We start from the raw sequence: 25,248 nt of genomic DNA on the forward strand, positions 1-25,248 counted from the left end.
GGGAGGGTGGTGGTTATTTGTATATTATTAATATTTGTTTAACCTGGAAAACAATTACTTTTAGAAAATTAATATAGTATAATATAATTAAATTAATACCACGTCATCGGTAATTTTCTTTAATGGAATTTTGGGTTTAAATGTAAATAAGCAAATATTAGTTGAGAATAGCAGCTTTGTAGTGCTACAACTGTGAAAACAACTGCCTACTTCTATAATAACTTAATTTCAAAAATATTTCTGTTGCCTTGATGACTGGCAGCATTATAACTTAACACAGCACAGCGTTCAATATAAATATATATAATATTATCATTATCAATAACATTTTAAACATTGAGCCAGTATTTTTATTATTATTGAAATTAAAAAATGTTTGAAGTAGAAGTACTTAATTTATATAGGTACACATACATTTCATAATAAATATTAGAAAAACAACTTATTAAAAATAAATGTCTCACTTGATAAACAATAGATTTTAAGATTATTTTGATGAACACTAAGGAAATTAAATAGTTTCTAAGTGTGCTCTATTCCATACAAATTACAAATTCTCATTATTTAAATAAAATTACTAAGCCTTAAAATATTGTGGAAACTGGTTTAACTGATAATTTTGCTTCTTAACTTCTACTTATTTTTAATAAAACTCAAATCACATAAATGTGTATGAAAAATAAATAAATGCATTAGGAACATAATATATTAGTAGAAGTGTAGAACATTAATAAAAACTCAAATAATACACAATGGTATCTTTGAACTAAAGGTTATGGTGTAATATTATATTTTTGTGAGGTAAAATTATTAAAAAAGAGTTTACATTAGATTCCCATTTTCATACAATAATTAATTTTTTAAATTTAAAAATTTAAAACTAAATTATTTTCTTGATTTAAAAAATATTGTGTATCATTTGACTATACGTAAAACATTGTTATCAATGTTATTCATAAATGTATTCAAATAACAATGTTTTGTTTCCAATGTTTAAGATTTTGAGTTACCTATCTATTGATAATAAAATAATATAATATCTAAAATTTGAGCACTAAAAGTAATGTTACCCATAAGATCTAATAGAATTAGATTACATAAATTCTTTAGCTAGATTCATAATACTATAATTACCAACACATACAAATTATTTAGTTTGTATAAAATATGACAACAAGTTGTAACAAAGAATGGTTTTCTTAATTATTGTTTAATTTAGTTTAGTTACAAAATGGACTACCATATTAACTGTTTTCCCATAAGGCTATCACAAAAACAACATTCTAAATATAAAACTAAAAACTCAATATCTTAAGTACCTAATTAAAACATATAAAAGTTTCAGTTAAAATATTTTATATCAATCATACTCTACTACATACAACCAAATATGTGTGAGCTTTTTGTTCTTTATTTAGTTTTTGTAGTTTTTTATGCATCTACTTACAAAGTTATGTAAATATTTCATAATTTATATTTAAACTGAGTAGTAATACCAGAAAAATTTCAGTTATCTAGACATACTGTCATACTGAGTAAGTAATGGTATAGAGTTAAATATGAAGTAAATATCTATGTAGATACTATACTCTGTCTCAAAAGAAAATAATCGGCCGACCAAATTACGTCAGTGCTGCGCTTCTCCCACCAACTTCCCAGCGTAGCGTGATCACATGGTTCTTGACGCACCAGTTGCATCATTTCCAATGCACAATAAGTAATTATTCTCTTTTGTGACAAAGTATAGATACAATGAATATTATGTTGATCCAAGTACATTATAAAAAAACGTTTCAATTAATTTAACTTGAGTTAGACAATTGTATTTTTATTATTATTAAGGCACTTGGATATGCTGATTGAAAAGTTAATCAAATATACAACTATCTTACAGTAAAATATTGTATGGCATTATATGCTTTTAAATGATTACTTTTTATTATGACTGTTTATTTTAATTAATTACTTTTTATTATGTCTTTACTTTAGCATTAGATTAACATGTTACTTACCACTAAATAATTTAAATTTATAAACTGTTAGATTTATCTGCTTCTCTTTTGATTATTATTGGGTTCACTTTTCCTTTACATTCTTCTGAATGTGAATCACATTCTTCTTTATTTATCATCTTAGAACATTTATCACATTTATAAACACCAATTATTTTATGTCTTTTTGCCATATGACTTCTTAGTTTTAATTCATATACAAACTTCATGTTACAATACCCACATTCTATCTTATCCATTATATGCTTATCTTCAACATGAGCTAATGCTTTTTTGGTATTCTTGAAATCTATATTGCATAGAAGACAAATTGCTTGGTCTTTGTTTGGACTATAGACGTAGGATTTCATTCTATTCATCAAGCTGTCCTTTTTAAAATCTGGCAGTAGTGTTAAATCAATGGTATTTGATATGTGCTCGTAATTTTCTATCTGCTTGATTTCATTAACAAGATTTTTTTTCACAATTTGCCTTTTTACACCCAATTTAGTTTGTGATTTTTTCTCTTTATTTGGGTCTTCTTTATTAGTTGTTTCATTATTGTGTTCAGAATTCAAATGACATATAAGGCCAATATTATGACGAAATGTTTCACTACACATTGTACATGGATATTCTGGTTCAATTTCATCAACTAATATTTGTCGCAGAGATGGTAAAATATTATTTGTTGCAATAGTAGGTCTGGGTACCGATTTGAACATTATTGGTAATAATTCTGGTATTGAAGGGCGACGTAGGGGAATAGTTTTAGGAACAGGTTTAAGAACATTTACAGAAAATTGAGGTGGTACAACATCATTCTTTTTTGGTGGCCTGCCGCGTTTCTTTTTAACAACTGAGTGCTCAGATTCGAGGGTTTCAGCTGTTTTTCTTTTTTCTATAGTATTATTTGGTTTATTGGTACAACCTCCTATCCTTCCTTTAAACTTTCTGATGTGATTGAGTAAATCATTGTTAGTGGTAAATATTCGAGAGCATAGTTTACACGTTAAACTGACTTTTGTGGATAAACCTGAAGGATTCAATGAAGTAGAAGTAGTATTATTTATATGATTGTTTAATTCAACAATTTCCACATCTGAATTTTCTTCTATATCATTATCTAATTCAACAATTTCCACATCCGAGTTATCTACTATATCATCATCTAGTTCAACAATTTCCACGTCTGAATCTGAATTATCTAATATTTCAATTGTTTGATTATCATAATTTGGTTCATCAATAACTAATGTACCATCTGAACTATCTTCACTTTCCAGCTCAGCCATATTTCTAAACAATTATAAAATAGTTTAGGATGATTTCATTAGAGAAATTGGTGTATTAGTTAGGTACAAACTGACGCGAAAAAAATAATTTTTTTTATGAAATATTTAGGTATCTAACACATTTAGTTTGAATGGTTTAAACAAATGATTGGGTCTATAATTATTCTAATCATACATACCGACATGCATAATATTGATTAGATAAATAATAATCATGATTAAAACAAAGAAAAATGTACTTATTTTTATAATTAGATGCATGCATGCATGCAAAAAAAAAACATATATATATAGCTATACGTATATTGATGCAGAAATAAAATATCAATTGAAAACATGTACACTTTAATTTAACATGATGTTCTTAAAATAATTAATTTAAAGATAAGAAAAAAAAATTAAGTTTACTCAACCACAACAAGACATATCAACAAAATACAAAGTTATTTGACGATTAATATTTCCATTTCCGTAACACTATGTGTATATATATATATATATATATATATGTATATTTAATTTACATTTCAGCATTGAGATAAACTTGAATTCATAATTTTAAACTAAAACTGCTATTATAGTAAATGCCTACATTATATTATTTGTGCAGGTATGCCGAGCATTTTATCCGGCATTTAAATTATCGAGACTAGCCAAATACTCACTCGTTTTTGGTTTAATATTTTATTAAGTACACTATTGCCGTCGAATCATTCAAATTGAGTTAAAATAATTATAGGTAGTCTTATATTATAATTTAAAACTAAAATTTAAAAGCAGTTAAATGGTTCAAGACAATTTCCGAGGGCCAAACTGCGCGCGTTGGGCGCATCTGACACTAACCACTAAACAAGTAAGTACCCAATTGTTTCGAACTGACACACGGAAGGCATAAATAATTTATTGCACACATAATATAAATTAATAAATTACTAAATACTAAATAGTAGGTACTAGGTACTATAATAGTATCTAAAAATAAAATAAAATAATAGTACCAAGAAATATACAAAGCGAACACAAAATGTCTAAAAATGATATCAAACAAAGTACCTACTTTACAATGTTGTTCAGTTGTGGATCAATCGTATGTTTAAATTTGGCAACATCGCAAAGAATACTTTTTGAGGAAATTACGTTTTGCACATGAATAAAAACCAAAATATTTCCACAAACAGTTACCTTCGTCAACCGGTATTGCTGTCAAAATTTCCGAATGTATTTCTATTTTTGAAGTGGACATTTTTGTTTTATTATTATCAGTGGACAGCGATGGATTCCCATTCGGTGCATGGAGTAACATGGCAACCATTTTTGTTTTGTATTTATCGCGCCAAAACCGGAACTTATGATGAATGATAATAAACCCATTAGTAAATAGTAATTAGTCTGATTTTTGATCTTAACTCTAAAGTTGTTGTTCGAAGTTCATCCATCCGATCTATAGGCTAAATAAATTATTAAACGGAAATTCAATCTAATGTTGTACCCATCGTAAAAGTAAACCATCAGTCGTGACTCGTATATTAAGAATTTTGATTGTGATTTGTTATTGTAATTTTTAAAGCTCGGGTTTTACTTTTTAACCCGTGTACGACGAAAGATTTAAAGCAATCATCTCAATTGTTGAAGTTGTTTATTTTCCTAGTTTCCTATTATGAATGCACTCAAGTGAAAACACACACAGAAGTAAGTACTTACCCATTTCATTATCGATACCTAAGAATTAAGATGTGAAATTAGTAAATATTGAGCAACATGAACGATTTTTATAGTATGATTTATACTAAATACATGTATTTAGTCATGGCATGATTATTAAATACAACATAAGTTGGTCATTGGGTAATGTATATAGTCCCTGGTTAGGTTACTCCTATTTAAACTTTCTATTTTACTCTATAAGTTCAAATTAATGGTTTATATTAATGAAAATTGATATTTATTTTGTCTAAAAGAATTTAAATAATATATTTACATTCTACACATAGTTCTCAATGTTGAATGTTAATTGTAGTGAGATTAAAATTATAGCTGGGTTAGTTAAAAGATATTTAAAAAAGTTGTCTACTTTCCTAAAAAATCCTACAGTTTTAAGAAATAATAAGTTATTTGATGTTTTAGCTATAGCCTATAGGCTATTACCTATATAATATATTAAATAATTAATGTTTAACTGTTTTTTTCATCAATTAATTCATATATTACGTATCATTGTTGATTATTATTATCATCATTATTAAATGTTTAGTTTAAAGTAAATATATATAAGCTAATATTTAAAAATATTCATAACAAAGAAATAATAAAGTTGGATTCTAGTAGTTCTATTATCAATTTATATAATTTTGTACCTAATTTTCATTTACATAAATGAGTGTAAAATCTCTTATGTAGGTATATGTATATTAGAAATCTCTTTATGGAAAATATGTTTTTTTTGCATATACCTAGTCATTGGTTGTTATATTTTATTATCCTGAAATATTCTTTTGTTTTTTAACCTTTTTGGTATATCCATAGACCTAAAGTATAAGGTCTATGGGTACACATCATGCGGTAAGATTCAGCCACAGATACATGTATATTTATATATCTAAATGGCAGTATCAATGGTTGTGGCCAACGCTCACTGAAGCATTATTGTATTTTCCCAACAACCATAAGATAGTATTTTGTCAAGATAAATATGGTATATTTTTTGCCTGCTGACAATACATTATTTATTGAGATGTGTGGTCTGACTGAATCAGACTTAAGTCAGCCTGAGCTGACTCTTAAATGTGACATAGTGTAGTAACAAAAATTATTTTGTTGAACACTTAAGAAGATCTTCCCATTCATAGATAGTGAAACATTAATATGGAAGGCATATTTATTAATCAATTATACTTATCAATAATCATTGTGTGATGTCTGCTGATGAAAACACAAGTTGAAAAAATCGAGAACTATTGTTATAAAATATAATATGCCATACTTGATGGTGGAGTCGTGGAAGATTGTAAAAAACTTCTATACTATCCATATAGAACAGAACAGATGTCTATAGATGTATTATTACAATTTACACAAATTAGTTCATTTATATTTAAACGGTGTCTAAAATTTTATTAATTCAACAAGTCAGTGTAGGTATTCAACATATTATTGTATCGCTTATGTTATTGATCTTAAATTAGCATGCTATAAATCATATTTTTATATTCGAGTTATATAAATAAATCCTCTCTCATGAATAATATATCTTATGGGGTCCCTAAAAAATGCATTATATATCATATATATATTTTATACTTATAGGTCTATACAAATGTATAATATATTGGTCATATACAATTTAAGGTTATACAATGTGGATTGTATTATTATTCACCAAGATATATTATACAAAGTATCAACACTATTAAGTTGAGATATTATCACACAAGTAAGCTTTTGTGAAAGTAACAATAATTAAACATTCAAACATTAATTTTATGAAGGCATTTTCCAGTTATTCGAGCAAAATTAAATGCGTAACCTTGAGAAAAAATTTGAATTAAAAACATTGAACATATTGATTAACTATTTTCATTTCAATGTTTTTAATTAAAGTAAAGCCAGATGATATTTTAGAAATTAATAATCCTCATTTATTTATATTTTATACCTATTATAGTTAAAGTACCTAATCAAAAAAATAAACACTTTAATTATCTTTGTGCTTAATAGTATATGGTCAATAAAAAATTAATTTGTATTAGGTATACTTAAAACAATTTAGAACAATTTCAATTAAGTAATGTCAGGATTCTACAATAATTATTATACTTAATTAGCAATTTATTTGTAATTAAAAATGTACGCAACGTTAATTCTGTGTTAATATATTAAATATAAAATTAAATAATTATATATTCAATTTTATGTTTAGTTTATTAATATGTAGGATAGTTATATAATTTATAAAAATATGTAACTACCACAATTTCAACAAGGTTACAAATATTTATATAAGTTAAAGACTTAAAATGCCTTCACAAGAGTATAAAAATATTATGTTAACAATTTATTTAAGTTCGTTTAGTAACAATTTTAGTTTGTTCGAAGAAAAAAGTATAAAATTCATAAACTTTTTAATATTAAAAAAAGGGTGTGTATACATCTTGATTTGCCTTCTAGACATGTTGTGGATTGATTCATTCTATGATCTTTTAAGACATACAATATATCCTTTACTTGCTAAAACTCCTCTGCATTTAACATGAGTTAGGTATCTTATCATCCATTCAAGTTTAGGTATTTTTTGTTTTAGTTCAGTTTGGTTTCCAAAAACTTCAGCTAAGCACGATTGGGGTAAAATTTCTAAAAAAAAAAAAAACATCATTTAAAAACAAACAGGTAGGTATGTGATTTTTAAAAATGTATTGTCTTATAATTTGGTCTATTACCTACACAGATATTTGGAAATAGTATGATATTTTTTAAACAAATTAAAACCTAGTCACAACAAATAAAGTAAGATGAAGAGAAAAATACAATATTTCAGATTTTGAAAAATAATTAATTGAACTTTTTTAATGCCATCAAAGTATCCAACCTATTATAAAAATCTGCAAATACTACTGTTTTACCTATTTATTTAACATTACTATTTTATTTTATTTATCTACTTATTTTGTTTAATTCTCATGTTACTAAGTACATAAGACTTTTTCAATATTTCTAATCTTTAATCTACCATTGTAAACCTTTTCAGGCTAATGACCTCTGATGTCGAAGCCTTATTCTTAATAAAAAAAAAAAAAAAAATTAATTGAATAAAATTTAATTCTAACTTAATAAGTAAGAAAGAGGGGCTGGATTTTTATTACATTTTTGTCTTGTGTTATGACTATCATAGATTCATAAATGTTATTTAACATAGCATATTTTAAGTTTGTTTTTTATTTTAAATACTTATGCATGTCTATTTAATTATGTAGTTAATTTTTTATCTTGAATGATAAATTCAAAGAATGTTGCATATTTATTTGTGCACTAATGATTAAACATTTTTAGTGTAACCTAAAATTCTATAATAACCGGAATTCAAATGTTTCTTCTATATTATAATATCAGTAATAGTCAGTAAGTAATAAGTAATAACCAATAAGTGTATAATTTTATTTATAATAAACTGAATAAAAAACATTGGAAGTAGATGTAGTAGTCATACAGATCTTTAGTAAGATTTTTATTTATTTATTAAATAAAAAAAAAAATGTTAAACCCATTTCTTCTATTATAGTATAATTTTCATACTAAACTTTAAAAATACTAGTAACCAAAAAGTATTTGGAAATAATAAAATATTCCAGAAATACCAAAATAGTGTTTTAATGACCATAACTTTTAAGTATTTCTGTAATATTTCCATAACATGTTAATTTCATATACTCTATTTATACACACATTGAGTTAATAAAAGCATACTCAATTATGAAAATAAAAATTCAACACAATGTTGTAAAATATGTATAATATTAATATTTAGGTAAATTTTTTAAAATACCTTTTGAATCACTGTGTGTCAATAACTGTATTTCATTATCTTTAGTAAATTCTTGAAGGGCTTCTGGTACAACACAACAAGAGTTCAAATTAATTTGAACAATAGTTGGCTTAATCTGAGATCAATGCATTTAATTAATATTTAATATACAAAATAGAATACAATGAACTTACAATTGAGTTATTGTACAGAGAAATGAACAAATCTGTGTCAATGTCACTCACACCGATACGTGTGATTTTCTGTTTGTTAACATATCCTTCAAGTATGGACCATAGAGTTAATAAATCTGCTAACAAGGTATCTTTACCATGGTTAAATGCTAAAATCACAGAATCTACAACTTCTTCGTTCAATTCTTTAAAAACTAAAACAATAGATTAATTAATTCTATTAAACATAGTACACAATATTAAATAATAAATCGGTATCTTACGATTTTTTAAAGAATCTTCCAAAACATCCACCTCATTTGTTGTAAGAAAAACCTTGACACTTGTTTTCAGAGCTAAATCTTCTTCATTGTCATTATTGTAGCACTCATCACATTTTAAATGTACATTTTTTTCGTTTAATGCAAATGGTGATGGATACTTGGATAGACAAATGCTTAAACATTCAACTACCTAAAATCATGCAGAGTCACCAAATAAATATATCATATTATTCAGGTATCTACAAAATTCAAACTTAATAATTATTGTTACCTCTTCAGTTGCATTTTGACCAGCTTTTTGTGTCAATTCATTGGCATTCAACACATTTCCAGTATGAATATAAATTTTTGAAACAGTTTTTGGAATATCGTATGGCATTGTAAAATCACTGTTGATAGTATAGAACACAATTGCTATAATGTACGGGTAATGTAGTAAATATCGATTTTCTAAGCAAATTACCAACACGTTGAGACGGATATTTGAGCAAAACGTACGAATTTGTACCTAGGTCGTGCATGCACGCCACACACAATCGAAATAAAAAGGGAATGATTATTCAGACGTCCTAAATAGTAGTACAATTTCTGTTATCAATTCCAAGGTCATCCGCGGGAATACAACTGTTGTATGTACTTGCGCACACAATATCACATGGTCATTATTATTATTATTTTTTACACGCCAATCGCTCATTATTATAATACAATGCTACATATACATATTACATGCGGAAAACACGCAATTTCAAGCGGCAATTAAATATACCTAGTACCTCATAAGTAATAATAATACTACCGCCGCCGACGATAAGATTGGAGTACGAATAAACAATAAACGTCTACGAGTGGTTAGGTATCTAAGTTAAAACTTGTTACGTACCTAGTCGTTATCCGTGCTTGTGTTTATTTCACGCATAAAAATAATCACAAGTTTTTTATCGGAAGATTTATCGTCACCGTATCGCACGACCGGCATTCCGTTCACTATGCCTGTTGATTATATTGGATTTGCTTACGCCGCAACGGTAGCAGCCGGAGGCATCATCGGCTACGCAAAAGCAGGTATGACGCTTTCATTCAAAATAAATAGGTACCTATAAATTATATTATTCCTGAAACGAACACATTCTGGTATTACTGTGTGATATACATGGTTCAACTACCTAGATGGTGACTCACAGCTATAAAGATTAAAAAAACAATTTCAATTTTTTACCGTTGCAACATGTACATCTATACATTGTGCAAACAGATTTTTCTAGTTAAAGTTTTGAGTTATTCAATCTCTTCCAATTGTGTTAGATTATTTGAAAATAATAATTGATTTGATATTTTTGGTTTTAGCTAGTATTCCAAGTCTGTCTGCAGGATTGTTGTTTGGATCTCTTCTTGGGTATGGTGCGTATCAAACAACAAAAAATCCCAATAACTTGGCTCTTTCATTGGGTACAAGTGCAGTTTTAGGAGGAATAATGGGTGTCCGTTATCTTAATAGTGGAAAAGTCATGCCAGCTGGTATACTGGCAGCTTTAAGGTACATTTTTTAACTATTTTAATAATTTGTTATCACATTTAGTTCATTAAAATACATTATTATTTATTTATTTATTTATTTCAATTAATTTGTAAACACCTTTTTAGTAAGTGTAACAAAATATTACACATAATATGAAAGAAATTGATATCTGGATTCACTTCGTTTGAAATTCCCTTAACAATCAATTCTTGTATTCTGTTAGATTTTTAAAGAGGAATGTGTAAGAGATGTTAAAGTCTTGTGATTATCATTGTGTACCCAAAACTTCAACCCTTTAATAATATAAGTAGCATCAATCAATTCATTTATAAGATTGTAGGGAAATAAAAGGTTAATCTTTGTTCATCTGTTTTTAGGGGTATTAAGATGATAACGATTTAGCTTTTGATTTGAAATTAAACATTTATATTATAAAGCTATTAAAAGAATAACAAAAGTTTTGTGAAATAAATTACTTGGAGAAACTGTGTTAATTTTAAACTGGGGGGGGGGGGTATTTAGCTTTACTCAACGTGTAGATGACAAATAGATGAGGTACTTCAGATTCAGGGTCATGTTTGGATTTTTTTCTAGGAGGTGATAAGATCGAAACTATTTTGCATATTAGGAGGAAGGGTTATCACTTAGGATAATCTATGGATTTTATAATTATATCCACCAGTATAAGAAATATAACCAATGCTATCAGCAACAGTGTTACAACAACAGCTTTTTAAGATATCTGCTTCGATAGGTTAGGTTTCACCCTAGTTTGATATCTACTTGTGGATAAAAAATTTGTTTTGGTAAAAGTTCAAAAATGTAATATAAGGTTTCTTATAAGTTGTTCTTTTTAAAATTAAAAAATATTTTGTAGTTAAAAATTCATAAAACTTAAATATTAATTCTTTAGACCTGAAAATTTAAGATCTATATAGATTCCTCGTGAGTTTTGCTTACACAAATTAAAAACCTAAGTTATGCATAATACAGCCTTATTCATTTTTTTGTGTTGAAGTTATAATGCAATTTGATATTCCACACATTAATAATAATTTTTTTATTTTAATTCATAAAATATTCTTTCATTCACATTTACTCCATTATTGTATATATTGTAAATTAAAAATATAAATGATATATAAATTAAAAAAAAAAACATTCATACTTCAAAATTTCTCTTAAAATTGTTCGTTTATAATTTGACTATTGACTAGTGATCAATTTGGAAGACATCAAGACAAACATTAATATTTGTAGGCTGTTCAAGTCTTATGACAGTTTAATTTGGTTGTGTATACTTGATTATTTTGTAGAGATGTATATCATAATGATATCATAATAATATAAAATTATATATATTATCTAAAAATTAATAGAATAGCATATACTAATTAAATAGAGTTTGACTTTTTCTCATTCCAAGTTATTGTATAATATTATTATTTTATATTTGAAAATATACTATAAATGATTTTAATCAAAAAATAATTCTAGTAAATATGAAATGTTTATGCTTGAAAACGTCTATAAAAATAAAATAAGGTAGTTAAATCCTCGGTGAAATCTTAGTTTTAGACATTATTTTTTTATTATTTTAATTATTATATTCTAATTTTAATTTTACGTTCTGAGGTCACTAACACTCGGCAATTAATTATTTTTAGCATATTACTTAATCATTTTTATCAGACAAAATGATATATTTACCTAAATACCTATTAGATTAAAACAAATGACTAATAAGATACATATATACTTCCTGTTATTTTAAATGGTCCAATCTTATTAGTCTTCGAGAGTGCTAGTGAGATGATTTTATAAATTAAAAATGAATAGTCCAATAGTACCTTTTTTGAGCTGTATGGATACAAAATGATAGTAATATTGAAATGTTTTTTTAAAGTTTCTTCTAAAATAACATTTACTTAAAACCAAAAAAATAGTGGATTTAAGTATTTTAAAAAGATTATTTGAGAGTCACATAATTTTGCTGTTATTTGCTTATATAATTAAGTCATAGTATGGTTTAAGGTACTTGTAAAAATAGTATTGATGTCATATATTTGATTGAGAGCTTAGACTATAACACTATAAACAAATAGATGTAATTGCACTTATAATGATGTTATTGCTTAGTTATTATTTATTGTACTATATATGTCGTAGGCATATAGTCAAATCAGGCATTTTATCAAATGCCTAGGCATATAGTCAAAAAATTTAATGTTTATGCAATTTCACTATCCGCCTAGACATTTAGTTAAATGCCTAGTCATTTAATTAAATGACTAGGCATTTGACTAAATGCCTATTTCATGCCAGGCAAATAATAAAAAAACATTAGCTGTGTATTATTTATTAATATGAAAAACACGTAGATACTCGTATATGAAATAATATGTTTAATTTTGTGTTAATTATTATTTAGTATTGTTTTAAAAATGAAATCATAAATATATTCAGGTAATAACTAATTAGATGTGATAGACATAAATGATAGTACGAGTATTTTGTATAGCATATATAGTCAATATAGTCTATAGTACGAGTAGTGAGTACTATATATTCTTATTAAATAAAAATAAAAGTTCCATTGGTTTTTACCTTGGAAAATTAACGTGGGNTATTTTAAAACCAAAAACTAAAACCGAAAATATTATTTATGTTGTACCATATGAAAACTATTTTGAAAAAATCGAAGAAAGCCATAAAGCGACTGGTCATGGTGGAAGGGATAAAGTTGAGCAGAATTTAAAAAATAAATACAACATTCCTCGAATAGCAATCCAAATATTTATTAATTTGTGTACAACTTGTAACAAAAAAAAATCAAAACCTTGTAAAGGCGTCGTTATAAAACCAATATTATCGGCAGATTTTAATTCAAGAGGGCAAATTGACCTTATTGATTTCCAATCAACACCCGATGGAAATTTTAAATGGGTCATGAACTATCAGGATCACGCAACCAAATATTTATATCTTCGACCACTTACTTCAAAACGAGCCACCGAAGTTGCACACGAACTTTTAAAAATTTTTTTGGAACAAGGAGCACCTCAAATACTTCAGTCTGATAATGGGCGAGAATTTACAGCGAAAATAATTGAAGAATTGGCAGAATTGTGGCCTGAATGTAAAATAATACATGGGCGGCCACGGCACCCTCAGAGTCAGGGATCTGTAGAAAGATCAAATCAAGATGTTGAAAACATGTTACGAGCTTGGTAGGTAGGTCTTAGTTCTACAAACTTACCTGCCAAAATTATTCAAAAATTATCAAGTGAAGAAGATTTTGAAAATATTTTACAAGACAATTCAGAACATAATTTTGACTTATAATTTAGAACTAAATTTTTTGACTATATGCCTAGGCATTTGATAAAATGCCTGATTTGACTATATGCCTACGACATATATACTCATATGTATTTATGAGTCAGAAAGTATACCATAGCAATATAATATAGTTAAATAGTTTTATAAGTATAAAATATTTATTGGTATTTTCAATATAATTTTTTTAAATTTTAAATTGTGCCCTGACCAGTAAATCTAGTATCTTTCATACATTTCAGAGTGTGGGTTGATTTCTCTTAATACTTTTTAGCCTTTTTTACCGTTGAAATATACTAAATAATAGTACATTTTATTAACTCAATACAATAATTTTTTATTTCTTTAATCCAACAATTTTTATATGCACCTTTTTTGTTTAACTTATAAATATTTTTTAACTTATACAAATCGTATATGCTATACAAGTGTAATTATTTATTATTATCGTCTATTATTATTTAGTTTGGCCATGGTGATCAGATTGGGTGCTAGACAAGTTATTGTTTGGTCGGCAAAAAACGAATAGACAATCCTGGAGAAAACACTGAAGTACTACAACAACCATCACTATCACTTCAAAATGTTATACAAGAGCAAAATAATGAGCCAAAAGAATTACTAGAGGGTAATAATGCAAATGTTTGAAATTCATTGCATTTACCCTTAAGTTCCTACCTCCAGGATTGTGTATACAGCTCTTAGTCAAAACTCTGCTAAATATAAAATTAGAATAGTTTAAAATTAAATAATATCTTAATTGTAATTTTTATTGGTTTGGGTCATTTTTTTAATTATTTATGATAACTGCTTTATATAAATATTTTTTTTTTTAATGATTTGTATCAAAATAAAAAAAAAAAAAAAACTATAACACTTGTTTAACTTATTCATCATATATTTTTTGTATGTACATTCCTGTTACTTAAAATACTTAGACTAAACAACATCTTAATCAGTTAAAAATAAAATATCATAGGCAGAAAAGTTGTATTTGCCCACTCAATAATTACAAATAAAAATAAAAATAAACAAAAATAAATTTTGAATCACATAAATGTCGTAGTTTCGGAATCTTTTTCAGTCCAGTTTTATCCTAGAGTTGTCGAGGAACAATATTATTTGAATCGGATAAAAAAAGATTCCAAAACACGATAACGTAATACATAATGTTGTTATATAGTATCATATAGGTCGGCGTATCACAATAAAAAATATCTCTCAATCGAGAATGAGTATTATGTGGACAATGTGTGTGGTTTTCATAGAGATTTGTCTGTCGTTGAGTCACACCTCAACTAATAAATAATGATAAAAATAAAACAGAAAAACAGTACACATAATATGGTAGCAATAAATAATAATATCATATTCCGGTGTGTGTGTGTGTGATGTATATTGTTTGGCTGCGGTTATGATGTTGGCCCGCGCATTGGTCCACGACACAACTTTAAAGTTATGACTTATAAGTGGTTTTTATTAAAATTTTTTCAAAAAGAATTTATTTATAAAATGTAAATGTATAACGAGGCATAAATAATAATAATAATAATAATAATAATAATAATATTAATAATAGATTGATCTCACAGAGATTGTATATGGATTTTTTTTGTTTTTTTTTTTGTTTTTCTCTATATATAATATGTATATATATCGTAAAACTTGACGATAGGTACGTGTGGGCGGGTTGGCTGGCTGGCTGGCTGGTGGGACGGGAACGGGTAAACTGCAGACTGCATCTGAGCGTCGAGCATTGCGCGTTTGCACTTGATGACTCAGCCGAACTGTTGCAATTGCAGTTGTCGCGACGGGCCGCCGCCGTTGCACACGTACTTGACAGCTGCGCAACAGTTTTCGCGGATGTACGGGTTCGAACAGTGTCCCATGCCGTACCTAGTCAGGTAGTCGTAACAGGACACGGCTCCCAGCATGTCCATGGCTCCGGCTCGGTCCACGCACTCGTCAGCTGTGGGTAAAACGGCAAACGAAAAATTCGTGTTAACTATTTTCAGCTAATCATAGTACAAAGCAATTCTTAGGTGTATCACCAACTCTCGTTTACTCGAAAAGCTATCGACGTTTAGATTCCAAACTTTGGAACCATCCACTATTTTCGTCGTCTGGACAATTCTTTGAAAAATATATTCTGCTTTGGAATATAAAGTGAAAAATGTATGCTGTGCTTCAAAAAATATGCAACTTAAGTGGTAACGTTCAAAAATAGTGAAAATATGGTTTCTTAATGATTTCGAATTAGTGTATGTATACAGAATATTTTTCAAATTTCCATACATATTTTTCGAGGTAACAAGTGTTGTGTTACTATTAAAAGAATCACTTTGTATGTTTCCATTTATGTTTTTATAAGTAGATACCCTGACCGAGCCCTATTCATTATCTTTTAATATAAATTATTATTAATATATATTATGTATGATGAAGTAAAGTGAAGATAACGCAGGGCGATTTTACAATTTCATTCTCAGCTAGATCTTGAGGTTTATGTTATGATCTTGGGCTCATGTTAGTATTAAGTATTTTAATTTTTATTGCTCTGATCTGTACACCCCTAAAATGTTAAAAATATGTATTTTGTTCAAAGAAACATTTTAAATAATAATAAAAAAAAAGTAGGTATTTAGTACGATGTTAATAAGGTTTCTAAAAAAAAAATAATCTGCCTTCTAAAATTTCAATTCTCCACCTGTATTTGAATACCCAACCACCTCAACTCCCTGAGTCTGTACTACACTGATTATTTTATTTTCTCTCGAAAAAGAAAACAATTTCTCTATGTGCATAAATAGTATAGAAAACGTATTTTAAAGACTTGAAGTACCTTATTACTCCTTTGAATGACCCAAATAATTTTTTTCTAAACAAAATTGTAAGCAATGTACGATTGTCTCACGAAAACTGTGAAAGTTTACTATTAAGTTTTAAGTAGGCTCCTATGACTGACCTTTTATTATTTTTAGTAACTATTTATAAAAAATAAATTTATCTTTCAAATCTAAACAAAATTTAACTGGGCCGGTAATGGTTCTATAATCTTATGTAATCGCCCTGTTTGCTATACATTTTAGCGTTGTTATAATAATATAATATTAAATAATATATATTATATTATACTATTAGGTATATAATAAGTGCGTAGTATAATATTAAATTATACAACCTCGGTACCTATATTTAAAAATTATCTCCACTAAAATTCTAAAATTCTAGTACAAATCTTGCATTAGTCGATATCTNTATATATTATATTATACTATTAGGTATATAATAAGTGCGTAGTATAATATTAAATTATACACTAGCTGTTAATAATTAATGCGAGATTGTACGAGCTCCTGGTAATTGGTACACAGGTGGTTGATGGACGATGATCATAACTAATAAGTATATTAAGTAATAACAATAACATGGTCATCATCAAAGCGGTTAGCGTAAGTGCAAGAAGCGTGTGTTATTCGGTTACTTCACATGCAGTTGTTTATATTTAATTTCAGGCCCGGCTCAACGGGTAGGTGACATAGGCCCACGCCTAGGGTGGTGTTTTTCAGGAGTGGCATTTAAAAATATTTAACGTAGTATTTACATGTAAAAGGTGGTAAAACTTAAGTTTGCTTTGGTGTGTTAAATGTTTGAGACGGGCCTGTGTAATTTGCTCTGGTTATACGTTCGGTGTAATATTTCGTACAATTCGGAACGGTTAGCAACGGCATACGGTGACATTTTTTTCCCATTGCATATCATAATGTTAAATAGAAGCCTCGTTTCCTGGGTACCAATTTTTTTACGCCGTATAGTAAGTCATTAATTTTTTTCCTGTCATCGATAACCCGAGGGTTGGTCGACCGAGAAAACGATTGAGTCTATAATATAAGGACAAGAGAAAAATCAACGCCTCTAGGCTTGTGAAGTATTCATATTATAGTTGGCGAGTATTTATCATATTATGTTTACATATAGGCGTATAGCTTATCGGCATGGCGGCGGCGGTGGCTGCGGCGATAATGGTTGCCACCGTGCAAGCGGTTGTGTATGTATAGACGAGCAATGAGTAAAAATTTCGTTAAATGAGTAATGACAAAACGTGAACATTTGTTAGGTATACCTATACAACGGTCGGGCGTATAAATATAATATAGTCATTGCATAGAATCGTCCGTGAATCGCGCTACAAATACCTGTAAGGGGGTGGATCGATTCCGGTGTAAAGTGTACACCGAACTATAGGAATTATATGTCTCTCACATATCCGTCCGAACATGTTTTTGTAACGCGGAACCCGGACCACACCGCTGCATAATATATTATTGTAATAAATAATGATATACATTTATTATATACGTGTACTGCAGTGTACACATAGTGCAGTGTACGCGATGTTGCGTATGGGTATCCAATACGATGCACATGCGCATTATCACGACGTGCATACTTCGTGTACGTAGTTGTCGTCCGTGCAGCGTTCTGTTATAGTGTTATATTATCCTATATAATAATATATAGGTACTCGTGTGGGTACTCGTGTGTGATATATTATACACATTATAAAGATCACCGGCGTATAAAGACAGAGTGTGAAGTGGTTTCGTTCCAGCCAGTAAATTATTGTTATTATTATATTATATTTTGTCGTTGTTGTATACGCAATGATGATAAATAATAATAATAATAATAAAATGATGATGATAATGATGTGATCGAATGTGATATGTAGGCGGGTTCCCTCCCCCCGTATTTTGCAGCGCTTTCACGCAAAATCGATCACTTACCGTACGGGCCACCGCCGTTACTCTTGGACGACGACGACTGTGGTCGATCGACGGTTTTCAAATCTTGCGGCCCCGAATGGTAGTATTTGTTTTTAAGCAACGCGGCCAAAGGGTCTTCGTTTTTGTCGCCGCTACCTAGTGGCTGTTGTTTAATTTGGTGTTGTTGTTGTAGTTGTAGTTGTTGTTGTAGTAGTAATTGTTTGTATGTCGGTAATCGCGCGTCATGAGCGTCACCGTTAGTCGTGGTTATCTGTGGAGGTTGTTGGTAAGGGTTCGGAGCGTACAAGTTTTGCAGTCGGGGGTGCAGGTTGTTACTAGTACTGGTGGTGGTGGCAATAGTCTTTTGGGTTGTCCTCCAATAGTCATTCCACACTGACCTAAAACGCCGTCAAATTTCGTAATATTAAATTTTATATGTTTAGCGATCCCTATATATATTTGGTTCATTTCAGCTGTAAAATGAGGGAAGAGGAGTGACACAAAGGCTTGTACAACAATTATAATATAGTATATTAGTTCTGAAATTCATTTTGGATTTTATAATCTTAATATACTTCCTATTATATACATGTAACAGAGATAGGCAACTTAGATTTACTAGAGTGTCATTTTTTTATTTTAAAATCCAGTGAACCGGAGTATAGGAAGCTAAAAAAAATGTTTACTGACATTTTTTAAGCATTATAAATCACGTTAATAATGAAATAAAAACTACTTATTATAATATTTATGAATACATATTATTATACACCAAGTAATTTGTTTGTAAGTTGTAGACTTTTAGTTCAATAACAGAAACGAATTAATATAGCTACGTTATACGAACAGTGTAGTTTTAAATATAGTTAAACATTTCTCCGACTTTTTAATTTTTAATGTTAATTTTTGAACTTTTGTGTTAGTATTATATTTGAAAATGTAGCACTGACCAAATAAAAATGGTACGCATGCCGCCAGTTGCCCATCTCTGACATCTGACCTAAGACCATCTGACTATGTCCCATTCAGATTACCAATATAAAATAATATAAAATTGTATAAAAGTGAGTATATCTACTCGTTAGGACTACAATAAAAATATATAGATGTGATGATATTATTGGACGAGCCACTGTTGTGTATTTCCATTTCTATGTGTTAGCTCTATGGAAATATACTGTGGCACATCCTGTATATATTATATAATATGTGATAATATCGTGTATTTACAGTACACATACAAATAGGATACACAAAACATCCACAAACAACAAAACATGTACCAAACGCGCGTTTTCGACTGATTCTCAGTGGTGGTGGTATGAAAAGATTCTGATTTAACAGATAAATTTAATAATAATATAGGTTTATCCGAAAAACTACTAAGATTAGCTCGAAACCCCAATTTTGTAATTTCGCGTTCAATTAATATTTCAAGCTTATACATTTTGAATTAACCATCGTTTAAAATTATATTAATCGAAAAAACGTTGAAAAACCTTCGGATATAGTGAGTCCCGCCATCGTTCTGCTCAGAATCCAAAATCCACACATGTCACAATTGTACTTGATGATTTTTTACCATGGTATACTAATATACGCCGGATCGCTGTATTGTCGAAAACGCGCGTTTAATATGTAAACACCGCATATTATTAATTTACAAACATATTATACATATACATATATATCACAAGCGTGTGCGTAGTGCGTACCTCCCTGGGTACGTTGCGACGACAGTTAATATTATTATCGGTTAATAACTTAAAGTGATCGTCCCTTATGTGTTGCACCCGTACAGATAGAATCGTACGTTAGAATCAGTTAAATACTTTTGTAGTTTGTGATTTCAACAAACTTAATCTGTATTAGCTGATATTTTCTTTTATTAGCTGATAATACTGTTATAATAATTATTTTTAAATCAGCCCAAAATCAAAAAAAAAAAAAAAATATTAAGCTTTTCTTAAGAACCCGAGACAGCCAATCAAACGTAATGCACAATAAATATTTTATCGATTTAAACATCCAAGTACGAGACGTCCTGTATCTACTGTACAATGTACATACGTCGACATAATAAGTATTGTTACTGGGTATACTACAATAATAATATTATTGTCGTCGCTGCGATACCGGTACCAGTATATAAACACGCGCGAATAACGAACGATCTAAACCAGGGATGGGCTTACTTGCCCTCAGTTAAATAAGTTTGCCCACCCCTGATCTACCATCAGTATATGGTATATACCGCACACGCTGCCACTGATGGTCGTCGATCGTGCGTCTTTATAGGGTGATTTAAGGCGAACTATAATACACCACGACTGTCGCCGGAATCGTCGAACCGTGCGATTCTGTTTTTGATTTTACCTCTGTGTCGTGACGTTAGGAGTCAAATACTGCGGCCAGTCTTGAGTTGCTTCCCCTTCGTCTCCCGACCGGCGCAGGTAGGCCGGTGTGTTTTGCGAAAAGTCCGGTATTATGTTCTCGTGTTCCGTTATGCACTTGCCGTTGGTGCAATGCTACAAGTAACAACATATAGTGGCGACGATGAGTATAATTTGTTGATTGTAAGTTATCGAATGAAGTTTTGATTCGTCGACCAAAACTAATAACAGTGGCAATACTGTATGCGTTAAATACAATCGATCTGCACGCATATACACACTCCCCCTCCCCTCCTGCTCATACAATTGCCGACATGAATAGGTATAAACAATATATTATTATTCTGCAGACGCTGTCATTACAGTACTCACTTGTCCATCTCCGCAAGGTGATCCTTCGGCCGCGGGCCTGTACGCTACGCAGTAACCCGAACCGGCGTCAAAGCAGAACAGCTGAGCGCACACCCGATCATCTTTCTGTGGGGCGAGCAAATAAACGTTATTATTTTACTGTTTCAATACTATGCGCACGATGTTAACTCACGAAACAGGCGCTGGTCCCTCGGTCTTTTCTGCACTGGGCGTCCAGAGTCAACAGTTTTCCTGGCAACATCCTGGGTAGTGACTCGTCTTCGTGCGGCGAATTGAACAGACACGTAGCCGTGTCACCGCTACAGAAAATTAAATCATTTTTTTATTATTATAAAAATGTTTAGTTGACAGTCAGTATATATTATGTTCATTCGGTTCATGATCAGTATAGCCATAGTCAATGGGCACCTGTTTTCATCATCACTTCTAAATGACCCAGGGACATTTCCCGGAGCGTTAAAGTCGCTTTACCGCATATTGTTGTCTTTGGACTAACGTCCTATCGTATTATTATTTACTCGCACCTATGTAGTCCCATACACTATTAATTTATCGATTAGAATGTTGTACAAACTTTAAGAAATGATGGAAAGAAGACACGCTGCACGGCGACCACCGGAATCCTTTTTCCGTATGCCGCAGATCGCTCATTATGTATCCGTCTTCCCAGCGACATTTCTCCGCTCCCGGTCCACCCAGGTAGGTCGGCGGCGGCGAACCGTCGTGCACCGCACCCAACCTAAAACGAGACGAGCACACACACACGGTTATTAGTGGGGATCAAGACTTGTGCTCCACTGCTTAAAATGAAATCAGCAGCGATGTACAAGTCTTGACGCTCATCATCACTTGTAGATAGTGGCAATTGGACTTACAGGTGACCGACTTCGTGCGCCGCTACGATGATGCCCGAAAAGCCACCGGTGTCCTCGATGATCGCAACGCTATTGACTTTCTCGAGACGTTTGTTCACTACGCAAGCACCTCCCACGTACGCAAATCCTATACACATGAACACGGGATTAGCACATGCGATTGTTTTTTGAACAAAAAAATCGTTTCGTTTTTTTCCAATCAATACCCAAACGCAAATTAAGTGAAAAAAAAATATTATTACTAATATTAATAAGCAATTTCCACCCGCGGACAGGCAGTCCGCCGAAGTGCAACTATGTAACTGTTAATCCAACACACTCGAGTAGTCCAGTGGAAAGCGTGTAATGTTGTTAAATCGTTTTACCTTGTCTATAATATTAGGTACACCGGTCCAGAGCAGCTGATTAAGTTCAATATATTTATTTATATGCTGTGTATATATATTATATATAAACATGCATGCACTTATAAAATATTTGTTAGAAAAACGTACACAAATATATGTGTTTATGTTTGATTTTTATTATTCAGGAAACAAATCACCGTAAAGAAAGCTTTGCGTATACCATTATAGCTAACCAGTTTCGCACCAGTATTACCACATGTCACGCGCGTTTGCGTGCCCAGTGTATACGAGTGCTAGCGCGCGCTGTGTGTTTGTGTGTGTGTCATGAAATGCTCAAAAAACATTTTCTGCCGATAGTGTTTAAAAATAGACACGCGACAATTTGTATTATATATATATAAAACAGTGTAAAAGAAGATATAATGGTGACCTTAAATACATAATTTCCAGGTAATTTCAGAATTTCAGTGCCAGACAGTGAATGAATCAAGATTGTTGTAACCTTTGTTTGCCAAAAACAAATAAAATAATACAATGTTTAATTGTAAGTGCGATTTGTTTGATAGGGAAACGAAATGATATCTGGGGGCCGAACAAATTACAAGTGCACTGATATGTTTTGGATTTTCAGGGACATACCTGCGGTACCCCTGTTGCATGTATCGTGTGGGTATTGTCGCCTGCACATGTCTAATCTGAAAATGAAACAGTATATATGCTATTTAGTCCGTACTGCATTGTCATTTACGTCGCTCTGGGCTCAATAGCGCCTCTCTCGGTCCGCCAATGCGTGGTGGTTTAAACATATTTCGTATACATAATTATTATAACACATGACATTTTTATATTTTAATTATATAATATATAGTTATACATAGACTATAGTAAAGAGTATTAATTATCTACCATCTACACACATTAGAAGCTCCGTCGATTACCACAATAATAACATACTCTATATCCCCATCGTACCCAGAAGGATGTTTAGTATAAGTATTATAATATGTAATGCCGTTCGTAGGCCGACAATTTGCAATATGTACAAATTCTCCCGTATCACACTACCAAGCACTTTTCCCCTCTTATTTTTATTTACCACATACCAGCCGTTCCTTTTGTGCAACGGCCTCCTTTTCGACGTCTGCACATGTCGTACCTAAATGCATTGGTTGTCGGTTATAATGTCCCATATTATATAATATTATCACACAAATATCATTTTGCACGGTCTCGGAGTAAAAGTAATAAATCTATTTTTACTCGAGATATTAATGAAATATAAAAACTGATTTGTATTTAATGTTTTTTTTTTATGAATTTATAGACTATTCAGAACCAGCTTACTTGGTGACGGCTACGGCGATATCGTATACTGGCAGTCTTCGTTCTTTGAACAGGTATTTACCCATGTCTGTGAGTGCAGCCGCTGAATCAATGGCGTCTCTACCGACCCTATTCCTCTCCAAATATGGCGTAGCGTCTCTCGCCTAAAAATCGTATATTATGATGAATAGATTTTTTTATTATTTTTTTTTTTGCAGCAAACATGGCATCGGACAAGAAAAACGTTTACGAGTTCATGGTCAAAGCCAATAGACCGTTCAGTAGCAACGATGTGTTTTCAAATCTACTGCGACAGGGTGTCGGAAAGTCGGCTGTGGAAAAAGCTCTTGATCAGTTGGTAAAGGATAACAAGATATTCATGAAGTTGAATGGTAAGCAGAAGATTTACTGTGTAGTGCAACCGGACTCTACGGTGGAAGACCAAAACGAAATCCAGTCGATGGACGAGGAGTTGGTAAAAATTAACGACGCACTGCGTGAAGTCGAGCGCAAGTACAAAGAATCCGAAGTTGAAGTGAAAACGCTCCAGGGCACCTACAGCACCGAGGAAGCAAAACGCAGGGTGGCCGAATTGGAAAAAACCGTATCCGAACTAAAATCGCAATTGGATCAAATGTCGAAAACAAGTGGTAACGCAGTGTCGTTAAAGGATAGAGGACAAGTGAAGAAGGAATACGAAACGGTCACCAAAGAGTATAGGAAACGCAAACGCATGTGTACGGACATATTGGACTCGATCTTGGAGAACTGTCCGAAACCAAAGAAAGCCCTTTTCGAAGAAATCGGAATAGAAACCGACGAGAGCGTCGGCATGCCGGCACTGTGATCTTGACCGTCGTGTTAAAAATATTATTATTTTTTTTTATGTTTATTATACTTAAACTTTGTTTACCCGCGAAATTATGATGCCAGCAATGCTTATACGAATTTTCGGGCCCTTGAGTAGTCTGTACCTGAGGTCCACACCGTTCCAAAAGGACACAAAGTAACGTTTAATCTGTACGTTGTCTCCCCCGTGCAACCTGTATGCAAATC

General features: G+C 30.6%; 4 protein-coding genes across 9 annotated transcripts in view; 1 reads left to right on the plus strand and 3 right to left on the minus strand.

Annotated features, from left to right (window-relative positions):
- Positions 1-397: 397 nt before the first annotated feature.
- On the minus strand, positions 398-4,508 carry LOC111032642. Of its 3 annotated transcripts, none has more exons than XM_022313044.1 (2): positions 4,344-4,508; positions 398-3,290 (listed from the first exon to the last, which is right to left on the minus strand). In XM_022313044.1, the coding sequence occupies exon 2, from the start codon at positions 3,284-3,286 to the stop codon at positions 2,030-2,032; it is 1,257 nt and encodes a 418-aa protein (XP_022168736.1). In that variant the 5' UTR covers positions 3,287-3,290; positions 4,344-4,508; the 3' UTR covers positions 398-2,029. The 3 variants fall into 3 exon arrangements, with proteins under 3 accessions (XP_022168736.1, XP_022168737.1, XP_022168735.1); XM_022313045.1 differs by lacking the exon at positions 4,344-4,508 and adding an exon at positions 4,130-4,318; XM_022313043.1 differs by lacking the exon at positions 4,344-4,508 and adding an exon at positions 3,952-4,317.
- Positions 4,509-4,608: 100 nt separating this feature from the next.
- Positions 4,609-25,146, plus strand: LOC111032644 (transmembrane protein 14C). Of its 2 annotated transcripts, XM_022313049.1 has the most exons (4): positions 4,666-4,975; positions 10,207-10,323; positions 10,606-10,795; positions 14,582-14,831. In XM_022313049.1, the coding sequence occupies exons 1-4, from the start codon at positions 4,948-4,950 to the stop codon at positions 14,643-14,645; spliced, it is 399 nt and encodes a 132-aa protein (XP_022168741.1). In that variant the 5' UTR covers positions 4,666-4,947; the 3' UTR covers positions 14,646-14,831. The 2 variants fall into 2 exon arrangements, with proteins under 2 accessions (XP_022168740.1, XP_022168741.1); XM_022313048.1 differs by lacking the exons at positions 10,207-10,323; positions 10,606-10,795; positions 14,582-14,831 and adding exons at positions 24,194-24,266; positions 24,411-25,146 and having other exon boundaries at positions 4,609-4,975.
- LOC111032643 (glutamate--cysteine ligase regulatory subunit) lies at positions 6,367-10,248 on the minus strand. Of its 2 annotated transcripts, XM_022313047.1 has the most exons (6): positions 9,722-10,248; positions 9,530-9,647; positions 9,259-9,448; positions 8,996-9,189; positions 8,823-8,937; positions 6,367-7,633 (listed from the first exon to the last, which is right to left on the minus strand). In XM_022313047.1, exons 2-6 carry the CDS (start codon positions 9,635-9,637, stop codon positions 7,473-7,475), a joined length of 768 nt encoding a protein of 255 aa, XP_022168739.1. In that variant the 5' UTR covers positions 9,638-9,647; positions 9,722-10,248; the 3' UTR covers positions 6,367-7,472. The 2 variants fall into 2 exon arrangements, with proteins under 2 accessions (XP_022168739.1, XP_022168738.1); XM_022313046.1 differs by having other exon boundaries at positions 9,530-10,248.
- The window catches only part of LOC111032641 (A disintegrin and metalloproteinase with thrombospondin motifs 1), a 49,517-nt gene continuing 39,265 nt past the window's right edge, over positions 14,997-25,248 (minus strand). The window contains exons 8-17 of one of the 2 annotated variants that reach the window (XM_022313041.1): positions 25,106-25,235; positions 24,214-24,356; positions 23,509-23,564; positions 22,523-22,649; positions 22,222-22,386; positions 21,820-21,946; positions 21,648-21,752; positions 21,259-21,410; positions 18,904-19,280; positions 14,997-16,085 (exon numbers count right to left, since the gene is read on the minus strand). In XM_022313041.1, coding sequence (XP_022168733.1) covers positions 15,895-16,085; positions 18,904-19,280; positions 21,259-21,410; positions 21,648-21,752; positions 21,820-21,946; positions 22,222-22,386; positions 22,523-22,649; positions 23,509-23,564; positions 24,214-24,356; positions 25,106-25,235 — 1,573 coding nt within the window. In that variant the 3' untranslated portion in view covers positions 14,997-15,894. Of the gene's footprint in view, positions 16,086-18,903; positions 19,281-21,258; positions 21,411-21,647; positions 21,753-21,819; positions 21,947-22,221; positions 22,387-22,522; positions 22,650-23,508; positions 23,565-23,972; positions 24,026-24,213; positions 24,357-25,105; positions 25,236-25,248 lie in introns of both variants that reach the window. The other variant, XM_022313042.1, reaches the window with a different exon arrangement.

The sequence above is a fragment of the Myzus persicae genome, unplaced genomic scaffold (genome assembly GCF_001856785.1).
Source record: "Myzus persicae strain clone G006 unplaced genomic scaffold, MPER_G0061.0, whole genome shotgun sequence".
Taxonomy (NCBI): domain Eukaryota; kingdom Metazoa; phylum Arthropoda; class Insecta; order Hemiptera; family Aphididae; genus Myzus; species Myzus persicae.

What these genes read in the sequence shown, in the direction of transcription:
- LOC111032644 (XM_022313048.1), top strand. Translation starts at nt 24,416, where the DNA reads ATGGCATCGGACAAGAAAAACGTTTACGAGTTCATGGTCAAAGCCAAT.
- LOC111032642 (XM_022313044.1), bottom strand. Translation starts at nt 3,286, where the DNA reads ATGGCTGAGCTGGAAAGTGAAGATAGTTCAGATGGTACATTAGTTATT.
- LOC111032643 (XM_022313047.1), bottom strand. Translation starts at nt 9,637, where the DNA reads ATGCCATACGATATTCCAAAAACTGTTTCAAAAATTTATATTCATACT. An exon ending in GTCAAAATGCAACTGAAGAG is followed by an intron (nt 9,449 to 9,529) that starts GTAACAATAATT and finishes GCATGATTTTAG; the next exon opens with GTAGTTGAATGTTTAAGCAT. An exon ending in GGAAGATTCTTTAAAAAATC is followed by an intron (nt 9,190 to 9,258) that starts GTAAGATACCGA and finishes CTATTGTTTTAG; the next exon opens with TTTTTAAAGAATTGAACGAA.